Genomic DNA, 13,678 nt, shown 5'->3' with positions numbered 1-13,678 from the left:
AGCAAGCCGAACATCTGGGCTTTTATGGGTAGTGGCGTTTATCCAGCTGTTTACTCTCCCTGCTTTCCGAGGAAGATCCATGCTCCCTGGGTCCTGTTCACTCTTAAAGTGAGTCAGTTCAGAGGCCACAGGATCCCTAACTCCAAGCGTTTTGATCGTGCTTAGAGAAGTGTCTCGTCTTCTGAGTGATCAACTTGAATTTTCCTCACAAAGGAATCTGATATGATGAAAAGAACATCTCAAGGAGTTAGCAAAACTGGCCCTGGCCCAGGTTTTACCACTGATGGTTCTGTGAGATGGAGCGCGTCTTGAATGCCCCCTTGGCCTTGTTTCCTTATCTGGGATATTGCGGGGAGGCGAATAATTTCTGCCCTGCTTAGCTCTTAGGGTGGCCGGAAGAAGGAGACCATATGGAAAGGCTCTGTAAACTGTGCGAGTTTTACAAATGGTTCACCCAGCCACCCAAAACTATTCTAGGAAGCTTGTAGGTGTTCCAGGCGTTGTGCTTAGCTGGTTATATAATAGTGAACAAGATACCCCCCCCCCCCCCCCACTCCCCATACCAAGGAGCCCAGTCTGGGCAACAAACAAGCATTTTGTAATATTGTGGGATAAATGCTGTGATAAGAATAATTACAGTGAGCCCGGCAACAACGCAATCTTGGGTTAGGGGTGAGGTGGTGGGTCAGAGACAGTTATTATTTAAAAATAGGGATTAAAGAGGCTTTGGGTTTTTCTTTTTTCTTTTTTTGGCAATGCCTGGAAGAGAGCCTTGGGAAGATTTGCTGAGCACAGCTGTTGGGTTTCATCTGAAATGCGCGGGGTACTCACTTGATTTCTTGAGAAGAGAGTGAAACTCCGGTTAAGTATGTGAGCTTCCTGCTTTTTGGCTGGAGGACCCTAAAAGGCCACATGGGAACAAGTCCGGTGCAGCTGACACAGACTTCAGAGTGTGAGAAGGAAAGCTTCCTTTGGTTGCTGGCTCTGCACTTATCATCAGCTTAAATCAAGATCCTCTTTTGTCCCAGGTGGTTGGATTAAAACTGTGTTGGCCTCGGGGAAACTCTTGCTGAAGCAGATACATGCTTGTTTCATGTAGGCCCTGCCTCTTAGGGATTTGTTTTAATATTTCTTTAATTAAAGAAATTTAAATCTGCAAAAATGAGAATAGTGATGAACCCCCGTCAATAATTATCTTCCAGCATCAATAATTATCAAGATTTTGTCACATTTGGTTCATCCATCAGTTCCAGGCGCCATGTCATTTCACCCCTACCTACTTCACCGTGCTTCTCTAAACGTGTGGACACTATATTACGTAACCACAATGCCACGATCACATCTACAGAGGACTTTTAGAAACTTGTTCTTGCTCTTTTTCCTCTCCAACATTTGATTATGAAAAATTTTGAGCAGACTTCCCTGGTGGTGCAGTGGTTAGGAGTCCGCCTGCCAATGCAGGGGACACAGGTTCAAGCCCTGGTCCGGGAAGATCTCACATGCCGCCGAGCAAGTAAGCCCGTGCACCACAACTACTGAGCCTGCACTCTAGAGCCTGGGAGCCACTGCTACTGAGCCTGTGCACCATAACTACTGAGCCTGCACTCTAGAGCCTGTGAGCCACTACTACTGAGCCTGTGCGCCACAACTACTGAAGCCCGTGCGCCTAGAGCCCATGCTCCTCAACAAGAGAAGCCACTGCAGTGAGAAGCCTGTGCGCTGCAAAGAAGAGTAGCCCCCGCTCACCGCAACTAGAGAAAGCCCACGTGCAGCAAAGAAGACCCAACATAGCCAAAAAAAATAAATAAATAAAAAAAATTTTTTTGAGCATATGACAAAGTTGAGAATTTGAAAGTGCATGGCTGTATATCCACTGCCTAGATGCTATCATCCACATCGACACACCTCTCCATCTAGTCCTCTCATTATCCCTCCATCCATCTGTCAGTCCATCTCGTTTATGTATTTCAAAGTAAATCACATACATCAGTAAACTTCTCCCCTAAATAGTTCAACATTCGTGTCCTTAACAGTTTAATATTGGTTTCCTTTTTCTTTTGAGATAAATTTACAGTGACATGCACAGATCTTGAGGTGTTGGCTGAATTTGACAAATTCATGTGCCTGTGTAACTCCAATCCCTATCAAGACGTAGAACCATACCTGCGCCCCAGAAAGTTCCTGCATACTCCTTCCCAATCATTCTCTTATCTCTCTCTCCTTGTGGTAACCACTGAGCTGATTTTTTTCTACTATAGGTTAGTTCCTACTGTTCCAGAATTTCATATAAATGGAATCGTCAAGTATGCACTCTTGATATTGTTCACTCAACAAAAGTGTTCGTGGGATTCATCTATGCTGTTATGTGTCTGCTGCTTTGTGGCTGCCAGTAGTTTGCTTCTTTTTATTGCTGATTAGTATCCCATTGAATGATGATACCACGATTTATCTGTCCTCCCATTGATGGATGCCTGGGCTGTTTCTATTCTTTGGTTCTATGAATTAGCTTCTTTGGATATTCTTGTCCAACTCCTTTTTGTGAATGTATGGCTTTTATTTCTTTGGATAAATTCCTAGGAATTGAATTGCTGGGCTGGGAGGTAGGCCAGCATGTAGAAACTGCCGTAGCTTTTGCCAAATTGGTTTGGACCTTTTTACATCCCTACCAACAGTGAATGACAGTGCTGGTACTCTACTTAGCCAACAGTAGGTTTTGTTAGTCTTTTTAATTTTAGCTCTTCTGGTATGTGTGTAGTGGTATCTCATTGTGGTTTAAACTTGTCTTTCCCTGATGACTTGTGATGTTAAACACTTTTGTATATGTTTCTTGTCCAATTTGTATACCTTTTTGTGTCTGTTCAGATTTTTGCTTGTGATTTTTGTGTCTTTATTATTGAGTTATAGATGATTTTATATATCCTGGATAACAGTCCTTTGCTAGCTATCTGTTTTGCAAATATTATTTCCAAATGTGTGGCTTGCTTATGTTCTTAAATATATCTTTGATGAGCAGAAGCTTTTGACTTTGTCTAACTTAACCAGTTCCTTCTTTTATGCTTATTACTTTCTGGGACCTAAGAACTCTTTGCCTTCTGCTCTTACAAAGGTATTCGCCTGTGTTTTCCCCTAAAAACTTTATAATTCTAGCTTGCACTTTAAGGTTTGTTGTGATCCAGCTCAAATGATGTACGTGTGTGATTTGCGATTGGGTCAAGGATTTGTTTTTTTAAAACCAATTGCTAAGCTGCGTGTACCTAGGAAGCGCCGTGCCGCAAGGGTCAACACATAGGAGTCTAGCCGCTGGGTTTGCTTTTTAAGCAGTTTGCAGGTGTGCTGCTGGCTCAGGCCACAGTGGACACGACTTAGCCGCATATGGTACTTGCCCCTGTTCTTCTTGCCTGTGTTCAGCAATCGAGTATTGAATGCCTACCACGTGCCAGGCACGAAGGCAGTGGTATCCGAGACCCGCCTGCCAGGACGTCAGACTGAGCAGGTGGCTGCCAGCATGTGGTGTGAGAATGGGGGGGATGAGCAGAGTGACCGCCATCTGATGAGGGGTCTGGGAAGTCCTCCTGGCAGGAGGGATTTTTGAGCTGAAATCTGAAGGAGGTGAAGGGGGTCAGGTAGGACTAGGGGTCTGGGTAGAGTGTTGTCAGGGCTGGTGCGGAGGAGACGTGCCAAGTTGGAACAGCCCAGGTGGCACCTGCCTTCCCCCAGAGGGTTGGTTGTCTAAGAGGTAGAGAGAGAAGGCGCCTTGGTGACTGGCATGGTCCTTTCTGTGTGTCTCTCCAAGACTCAGTGGGGCCATTGCTAAAATGCCTGCCCTGTGTCTCCTCAGGATGCCTTGAGCAGTTGCACCTTCTTGAAGAGGTTTCCTCAATTCATCTATTTTATTTTCACCGAAGAAACTCTTCTTCCTTTTGACTGCTAAGGCGGAAGGGACAGGGAGAGCCCCTGGGGTGCTCTTCTGTGGCTCTGAACATACTCTCTGCTGCTCTCTCCAGGCTCTTGGCTTTTCAAAGGACCATTGGCTCTCACTGACTGCCCTCCTGCCCACTCAGCCTGCTGGCTGCACGCCCCACCAGAGCTCCTCTCATTGGTGCCTGCCATCCCACGAGGCCCTCTGCCTCACAGTCTGCTGAACCAGAGTATCTTCCCTCAGAGCTTCTGAGCATTGCCGCACAAGGTCCTAGTTGGGCCCCTCTCCTTTGGCATCACTACTCCTTGGAAGCAAGTCTGCACTTTTCCAGCTGCCCTTTCAACGCACTCCCTATGGAGTGCCCTGTGCATGCCTTGCACCTCTTCATTTCATCCGCTTTCTTTCTCTCGCTGCCTTTGTGTCCTGCGTCAAGGCCACCAGACTGGTGCTGCTCAGGTTCCCATCTCTCCTCTCAAATTGTCTCTTGAATCCCGCCCGCCTTCCCGCCTTCATCATATCTCCTTTGTAGTCCAGGCTCTGGCTCCAGCAATGGTTTTTGCTCATAAAAGAATCCCTGTCGGGGCTTCCCTGGTGGCACAGTGGTTGAGAGTCCGCCTGCCGATGCAGGGGACACGGGTTCGTGCTCCGGTCTGGGAAGATCCCACATGCCGTGGAGAGGCTGGGCCCATGAGTCATGGCCGCTGGGCCTGCGCGTCTGGAGCCTGTGCTCCGCAACGGGAGAGGCCACAACATTGAGAGTACCGCAAAAAAAAAAAAAAGAAAAAAAAGGAATCCCTGTCTGCTACTCTGTTCCTCTACCTACAAAGATGATCTGATTTCACTTCTTTTACCCAGTACCGCATGATGATAATCGCATAGTTAGCAATTCTTGTGTATGTCCTGGGTAACTTCTTGAACTCCCATTGGACTTTTCTTGATGGTTTTGTCGCCAGAGTTTTCAGCGTGGTCTCCCTCCCCTCCTCCACTTCCTCAGCAGCATCCGTTCCTTGGATCCAGCACAGCCACTCTGCTGAAGCTGCTTTCTAGTCACCATATGAGATTTTTCTGAGGCGTTTAACTGTTGAACACTTAAAATCTTTTATTTGATCTGTCACCGAATTTTCTCCTTTTTGTCAGTTTTTTCCTCCTGAGACTTCTTTATCCTGCTTCCTAAATGTGGTGTTCTTCAAGATTTTGGCCTTGTTTTTATTCCTTTTTTTCTCATCTTGGCAACTTTACATTCTTATGGCTTTGTTGTTTATAGATGTCTTCCAAACGTGCGATTCCTGTAAGTCACCATTTAGGACATTTCCACCAGAATGCCTTCCCTCCCTTTCCTTGCATTCATATATTTATCACCCATCCTCACTTCCCTAAACCAGCACCCTTGACAGGCATGGCTAATCAATCAAGACGGTCATCCTCACTAGACTTGGCTGTGACCTAGGAAGTTTTCAGTGTGGCTCGCAGGCAGCCTCTGCTAGTTGGTACATCAGTTGCATCTATCTGTCATATTTGTACCAGATGGCCCTGCTTTCTGTTACCCAGAATCTGATCCCCTGAAGGATTAGTCACCACCAAGGTTCAGTTTGTAATCCCTGCCCAATTTCCTAGCACCGTGGACAGGACATAAGCTGGAGTGATTCAGAGTTCTCACAATGCAACATTTCTTTAAAGATCTAGGCAGAAGATGTAGGTAGGGGGAATGTGAGTCGTCTTAAGATTGGTATGAAATATATCTGTGTATGTTCAACAGTGGTCTTATTTTGCAGTTCATAAAAGCATTCTCACTTATCCCTTTGCCTCTGGGTATATTCTAAATAGGAGAGAACCAAGTTTAGTAAACGTTTTAAAAGTTTATAAGCCACTGCAGGTAGATACACATGCACGTTGGGAAAAGCACTGGCTTTGTCCATCCTCAGAGGCTAATTGGGTTGGCTTTGTGAGCTGTTCAGGGAGAAGACCATTCCAGAGATGGAGGTCCTCCTCTGAGAGGATGCTGCCTCTAGGGTCTCAGAGGTCTTCTTACTCCAGACACCCGGAAATCGTTCTAAACCGTCGGCATAGAATGATGACTTTTTGACTTGAGGTTTGGTGATGGTTGGCACCTTCGCCTCTTCTAGACCAAGAATGCATTTTCCGCTCTAAGTGTTTTCCTCCGTCGCATGGCTGCTGTGACAGGTCACAGTCTCCCAACTACCGGACAAAAGGAAAACTGGGCTGCAAATCCTTTAAGAGTCTGCACTTGGAGTTTTAAGTCCGGCTGTAAATGGAAGTCAGTTATGTGGGAGGTGGTGTGGGACCCGGGGTGGACGCTGCCGCTGACCAGCTGTGTGACCTTGGCTGGAAGCCTGGCGTCCCTCCATCTCAGTGCCCTCACCTGCCTGTTGAAACTGAAGGGTTGCCTGATCTTGAGGGTCCTTTGAGACCCAGCGTTCCATGTTCTTTGTTTTCCTGGTTGTTACTGTTATGACTTTATCTAATGAGACTTTCTTGTTTAGACAGTAAAGAAAGTTCTGTGGAACGATCAGTGTTTTAAAAAGCACTTGGAATTGCATCTATTTGTTGGTTTATATTAGAATGGTTCTGGGGTCCTCGGGAAAGAGGGGCACATCCTGTCCTGGAAGGCTGAGTGTAGCTAGGGGGACGGGGAATGGGTAGGTCTAAGAACTGCCTATTAATTGACTGCCCTTAGGTTTATCAGAGCAGCCAGGAAACAGAGGTGTTTGGTACAGGCTGGCATCCCATTAAGCCACACAGTATATGGCTGTGATTAAGAGCACAGGCTTTGGAACCAGGCAGAAAGCCTGGGGTTCTAAGTCCTGACTTCATTACCATCTGGCTCTGTCACCTTCAATGAGATCACATCTCTTCAACCTCAGTCTTCATGTTTGTAAAATGAGGAAAATAAGAGTGCTTCCATCGTAGCGTTGCTGTAAGGATTAGATGGGATGAGATACAGAACTCCTAGCCCATGTGGTGTACAGTAATTGCTCAATAAACATAGCCTCTTAATCAGAGTGCTTGCCTTAGACTGGGCTAGGCATTTTTCCTCTGGTATCTGAGGAGAAGGTCACACAATCATACTAAATGGTAGAAGTTGTTAGCCACAAATTACAGAGGAGGAAATCGAAGTTCAGAAGAGTTAAGTAATGTTCTCCACGTTACACAAGCAGTCAGTGACAGAGCTAGGATTGGAAACCACATCTTCCTGCCTCCAGAGTCTCCTTCTGCCACGCCCTCTGCCTCCTGGAATGGAGAGCCCTCCTCACTGCCCACAGCAGGCTGGGCTCAGCAGGGGATTCTAAAAGACCATGAGAGAGGCAAGACGAGTCACCCATATCCACCAAAAGCTGTTCTGCTTACAAACAGGTTGGGTTCTAAAGAACTACTGGAAGTTCATTTGTTTGAAAAGTTCAGAGTGACATTCTAGTAGCTACTGTTCATGCTGCCTCTTGGTGGCAGGAAGAATTACCATGCTTTCCCCCGGTGAACGGCTTTGTTTGCAACCATGAAAATTCTTAACCTGAAAATTGATAAGTAGAGGACCATGCAAGGCAGAGCAGAGCAGTAAAGGGTCCTGAAAGAGGTAGGGACACTACACCATGCACAATCAGAGGAGAGAGAGTCACGGCCAGTAACAGGGTACAGTGGGATCATCAGTAGCTTCCTGTGGTGGTGGTGATGGCGGTGACGGTGGTGGTGGAAGTAGCATTCAAGATGGGCCTCGAAGGAAGGGAAACATGTTGGAAAAGTGGAGGTGGCAGGAAAGAGAGCAGCTACAGGGTGCATTCCAGGTGCATAACACTGAAGCTGAGCTCTGTGGAGTGAGGAGATAATGAAAAAATCCTCCAACTAATTTTTCATGTCTTTTAATGCCTTTGATTGTGTTACATGAAGGCAGGTCAGAGAGTCCAAGAGGCAGATACCCTATTTGTCAACAAAAATACTTCTAAGCATCTTTGTCTTTCCTCCATCTGTAGGGGAGCTTCCAGCACCAGGGTGCTTGCAGTTCTTCTGTCTGTACCTGCACTTCCCAGTGGGGAATCCACCGCCACATATGGCTTGAAACGTGGTCCTCCTGACGTGTGCTGTCAATGTGAGACACACACTGGATTTTGAAGACATAGTAAGAAAGGAAAATATCTCAATTTTGGGTATTGATTACATGTTGAAATGGTATTTTGGATAGATTGGATTAAAAGTAAAATATTAAAATTAAGTTCACCTGCTTTTGACCTTTTTAATGTGGCTACTAGAAAATTTAAAATGACACGTGTGGGGCTTCCCTGGTGGCGTAGTGGTTGAAAGACCGCCTGCCGATGCAGGGGACACGGGTTCGTGCCCCGGTCCGGGAAGATCCCACATGCCGCAGAGGTGCTGGACACGTGAGCCATGGCCGCTGAGCCTGCGCGTCCGGAGCCTGTGCTCCGCAACGGGAGAGGCCGCAGCAGTGAGAGGCCCGCGTACCGCAAAAAAAACCCCCCCAAAACAAAAAACAACAAAATGACACATGTGGTTCTCATTAATGGCTCGCCTTCTGTTTCTATTGGATGGTGCTATTCTGGAGGGACTTGTTCTATACTTAAAGTTCTGTCATCCATTCTGGGGTCATCTGAGTCCTAGATGGCTTTGAGCTGGGTGCACCTCAGGAAACATACTTGCTCATTCAGATGTGATGGAGACCTAGTTTCTCTTTATGGCTAGGTTACATACATGGTTTGCTGAGCTTCAGAGACTTCATCTGTGTAGTGCGGACGTTAGATCAGATATTTTCCATGGCCCCTTTCAATTAAAAAAATTCTATGATTCTAGCTTGGTGTCAGCTATTAACTTTTTCTGGGTTCCATTGAAAGGTCTCTACTGCTCCCTTTACCAAATGTCAGAAAAAGTCTGGATTATTTCCTCTTACTTGTGGTCCTTTAGTAGTTCTTGGAGTGGAAAGACTTCAGAGTTCTGATAGATTAAGGAAACCTTCTTACTCTTCTCCTCTTCTCTGTCTGTTGGCCCATCTTGGCTTGTTTCAGTGTGCTCCTGAACAAGGTGGCCCACCAGCTCCTTTAAAATGGTAGAAGCATCAGAGAGCTGGGAGAAGAGGTCTGTCCTTTCCTTGGTTCATGACTGTTAAGACTGCTTTTGAATACCCCATGCACGGTGATCCCATAAACTTTATTTAGACACTGTCTAGGTCCATAAAAACTGAGAATCTGATCTGTATTTTCCCTTTTGGCTCTACTAATGTTAGAACAAATCAGTCATGTCTTTGTAAATATCTTTTCTTTCAGCAGTTCATCCTCTTATACACTGTCCATCTGCTGTTAAATAAAATATATCAGGTATTGGGCTAGTTTCCAGAACACAGAAGTAGAAGACTTGGTCTTTATCCTTGAGGAGCTCCTGGATAAAGGGGTTCCACCTTTAAACTTCACCAACAAGGTGAATACATGGTGCTTTCTGTCTTGAGAGGGACATTCAAGCTGGGGTGGGCACAGGTGAGGAAAGAGGGTGGCACCATGAGCACACTAGGCGATGAAAAGTTGACTTTCAGTTGAGAGATTTTGATGTTCCAAAGTGAGACAAGGTCTTAGTTAACCAACACGTCAAATGAATAAAATCTGCCCTATAAATATATATTATATGTAATTCCATTGAATGGAACATCAATGGCTGGATGCAACTGTGTTGCTATACTGAAATCCTCTCTTATAATACCAGTTGCAATGTAGTTTCTTGCCATTTAATTTATTTTTCTTTTGGAATGAGCCTTTTACAATATGTTACATTTTTTAAAAGTAACAATATAGAAAGGGGGTTATATAAAAGCAAAGTTTTACTGGTTTAAAAAAGGGCACTAGAGGGCTTCCCTGGTGGCTCAGTGGTTGAGAGTCCGCCTGCCGATGCAGGGGACACGGGTTCGTGCCCCGGTCCGGGAAGATCCCACATGCCGTGGAGCGGCTGGGCCCGTGAGCCATGGCCGCTGAGCCTGTGCGTCCGGAGCCTGTTCTCCGTAACGGGAGAGGCCACAACAGTGAGAGGCCCGTGTACCGCAAAAAAAAAAAAAAAGGGCACTAGAGAGGGAAAATATTGTTAGGCCTGTGGAGTCCACTTTATTGCAAGTGCCTGAATCTGAGTTACCCTTAATAAAGTCTTGATTTCTGTCTCAGAGTATGGGTGAATAAAATATATCTGCAGAGGTATTTTTGAGTAACCAGCACTTCTTGGCTTTTAATTTGAGGTTTGTAGGAATCCTGATCTGATACAAAAATCTACACGTGAAATGAAAATAGGGATAAACGTGTTCATATGCAGCTTTACCCGTACGAACCATGCAGGTGTTGACCATTTTCCCTGGTGGGGGCAGGTGACAGGGCGGTGGTTGGAGGTTGAAGAGAGGCACACAGTAATAACAGTGGTGGCAGCAATATTCATGTAGAGGGTTGAACTTACTAACAATGGGAGCAGCACGCTAACTGTTGCCTAGAAACCAGCTTTTGATTGGAGCAGTGATGAGTTCTCTGTATGTCTGTTTCTCTTTTCTCTGATGTGCTGCCCCAGAACACTGTGTATCTTAGTTTCTGTAATCAGAATCAGTTTAGTGTAAAAAGTTTTTTAAAATTCTGTGCCATTTCTGGATGTAACTAAGTTGGAGATCACTAACATGGAGTTTTGTGGATGTGCTGGTGTTGATGATTAGACGTACCCTAGCTGGTTTGCAAGGATTGTATGTGGGCATTTAAATAATTGATACACTGCTTTGTTTTGGACAGCTCAAATAGCTGCCCTTTATTCACCTGCAAGGAGAATAATAAGGTCATTTATTACCATGCATGTAAAATGGAAAAACTCACTATAAATTATAACTTCAAATTATTATCTATCATCTCCCTGCATAATGAGGCATAAAGTTTATTTAATCATTCCTTCATATGTTCAGTATTCGTTTAATAAATGTTTATTGAATGCCTACTCTGTGCCAGGCAGGATATGAGAGGTACTAGGGATGTAGCAGTGAACAAGATAGAAAAAGGTTCTGAGCTTGACAGATGAGACAGATAATAAACTCAGCAACAAATGTGCCAATTACAGATAAGAGTAAGCGATGGGAAAGGCATCCACGTGATGAGAGAAACTCTGTTTGAGAGGTGAGGGCGTGGAGGGGTGTATTTTAGGTAAAGATGATCAGCGGAAGCCTAAGTGAAGTGAGACCTGAAAGAATAAAGGAGCCAGGCTTTCAATGTAAAAATGGTTTCACATAGTCAGTGGTGTTTAGTAGACTCAGAACTGAGGTGGTTCTGCTATGTATGATGCCACTTGTGTGCGAGGGTGATATTCTGAATTGACCCAGGAACTAATGAGGAAAGACAGTAGCCTGGCCCTAGAGCACAGCCTTGGAGCCCCCATTAGGGCAGGTGTTAAGCCCTTAATTGCTGGGTGATTGGGAGGGCGGGTTTCAGGGGAGGGACTAGGTTGGCACTCAGATGCCTTGGGGGCCACAACCGTTCACCTATTATGGTATGGAAGTATTTCAGTATTTAAACAAGCAGCATGGCACGTGTGATGGCTGGTCATCAGCCGTGCTTGTGCATAATTTTATGGTTCAAGGTATTTTGACCATTAACCAATGGCAGTTACAGATCATTTAAGAAATTCTGGCCACCTCACATAGTTCAGTAGAGAAAAGGAAGGGTTAAAGTGCTGTTTTCAATGCCGGCAGTCATGATTTTATACTCTGGGTCAGATTTTGAGGAGGTAGCAAACTGAATGTATTCTTCCCAAGAAGGTAACTAACCTAACATTCCTGTTTTCTTTTTTCTTTTTTTTAAATTAGGCGGCATCACTGTCCACACCTCCCTACCAAGATATATGATAAAACAGAGAAACCATGTCTTTTCTCCGAATATACCAAGAACTACCCTCTCTATCGCTCTTACCTGCCCAGAGAGTCCTTCAAGCCCAAGCTGGAGTACCAGAAAGCGTCCGCGCCAATGGAAGGCCTGACCACATTTAGGTGAGGGCAATAGTGTGAACGTATAAACGCACACCACTACTGGAGTAACGTACAGCATTAACCTAACGTTCAAATTGCATTGACGTGCACTATCAATACATGCTATTAATGCTTGAATGTTAATTTACTGTATCTCTGAAAGAAAATCCTGCATTTATTAGCCTGTTTAGTTTTCCCTAGCCCCCTCTTAAAGAGAAAGGATTCTTACTTGGGGCTGGGGCGGGGGAAGGGGGAGCCGTGGGGTGGGAATTGTAAATTGATCTGCATCAAAAGGGTGGGAGGTTACGTTAACTATGCAAGGAAAATAATAACTAGAAAGAGGGTGGCTACTGCAGAAAAAGGAGCTTTGGGCTTCTGCACAGAAGCTCTAGGTCAGCTTGGGTGGTGGTAGTGATGTCGGTCGTGGTGAAAGAGAACTTGAGCTTTTTTGAAATTATGCTATAGAGCTTGAGTTGGGGTCCCCTTGAACATTCTTCAGGAATATGAACAAAGAATATTTCCTTTTACATTACCCTTGACTTAGCAACTCTGGCTCTTGAGCTCCAGCTCTGTGAGGAGACTGAACCCCGTGGCTCAGCGTGTCAGGCCTGCAGAGGTATCTGTACTGAGGGAGTGGGCACACATGATCAGTCTCAGCGTTGTTCCACATGCTGCAGGGCTCTAACAGAATCTGCTGTTGACAGCTCAGTTAGTGATCTCCAGGTGATGACCTGTGACTGGTGACCCAGAGGAGTAGAAACGTGTTTGAGTCAGTTGGGCAGTGTTTCAGGTTGTAGAACTTAGTCCCCACATGAGACCTGAGAGCTGGGCGCCTTCTCTGCCTCCCAAGTTCCTCATCCCTACAGGGCAGGATTGCTGTGTGGTGGAGGTGAAATTGTTCTACCACGATGCCCGCACGTTACGGGTTTGCAAGACCTGGTAAAATTTCTTCCTGTTGCTTCCCCCTTTGCCTCGCAATTTTGTGCTTTTCTGTAAAGGTCCCAGGTGACCCTGGCTGAGCAGAACACCAGTTCATTCAGTTTCCCCCAGGACGGGCCTGGAAATGTCCTCTGTTTAGAATGTGGGTTGGAGGCATGAAGTATTCCTCCTAAAAGCTGCTGTCTTCTAGATCCAAAGGAAGAAGTCCATGTCTGGGTTATCAGAAAAGACCCACAATGTGGGGAATGAAGCCCAGGGATTTCTCGGCTTTGTGGGAACCCCTGGACAGGGGCCGCTTGAGAATGAGAGGGACTCGAGGGTCTTATCTGACTCTTGACTTGAATCAGGTCACCTTTATGCTGAGTAGTTATATTAAATGATTTGAGGTCAGCACAAGGTTTCTGGGTCCTGATTCATGAAAAAAAATGTAATCTATGCAACCTGTTTTTCAACCTGTGACTTACTAAACAATATAAACCTTAAAGTTTGGGCTTCATTTTCCCAGGAAAACGGCGTTCTTTGTTTCTATGAGTCTAAAGACCACAACAAGAGAAGTGGATCATTCTGGAGCATTGCTTTTCGTTTTAAGAAACCACAGTCAGTGCTCATGAAAGGAACTAGGCTTATGTATAAGAGACATGTAATTGGTAGGAAAGGATAAGAGCAGTGTTGAGGAATGGATTACAAACATCACGTTCAGTTTCTAGATGCTGGTCTTCACTTCTCTTTGTACCCAATTTGCAGGAAGTCAAGAGTGCCTTGTGGAATACAGAGTACAGGCCAGTTTCAGATATTGTCCTGGAAATATTTGGATACTTGGAGTGTTGGATGTT

The 13,678-nt window shown here is 45.3% G+C and overlaps 1 protein-coding gene across 1 annotated transcript in view; it reads left to right on the top strand.

The window, feature by feature from the left end:
* LOC137228359 (stabilizer of axonemal microtubules 1-like) overlaps positions 1-13,004 on the top strand; it is a 64,436-nt gene extending 51,432 nt beyond the window's left edge. Inside the window, exons 2-3 of the mRNA XM_067745478.1 lie at positions 11,748-11,927; positions 12,905-13,004. Of these exons, the coding sequence (XP_067601579.1) occupies positions 11,748-11,927; positions 12,905-13,004 (280 nt within the window). The remainder of the gene's footprint in view (positions 1-11,747; positions 11,928-12,904) is intronic.
* Positions 13,005-13,678: the final 674 nt, after the last annotated feature.

Source organism: Pseudorca crassidens, chromosome 7 (genome assembly GCF_039906515.1).
Source record: "Pseudorca crassidens isolate mPseCra1 chromosome 7, mPseCra1.hap1, whole genome shotgun sequence".
Lineage (NCBI taxonomy): Eukaryota > Metazoa > Chordata > Mammalia > Artiodactyla > Delphinidae > Pseudorca > Pseudorca crassidens.
Note: the sequence above shows the minus strand (reverse complement) of the source record. Positions and strands in the feature narration are given on the sequence as shown.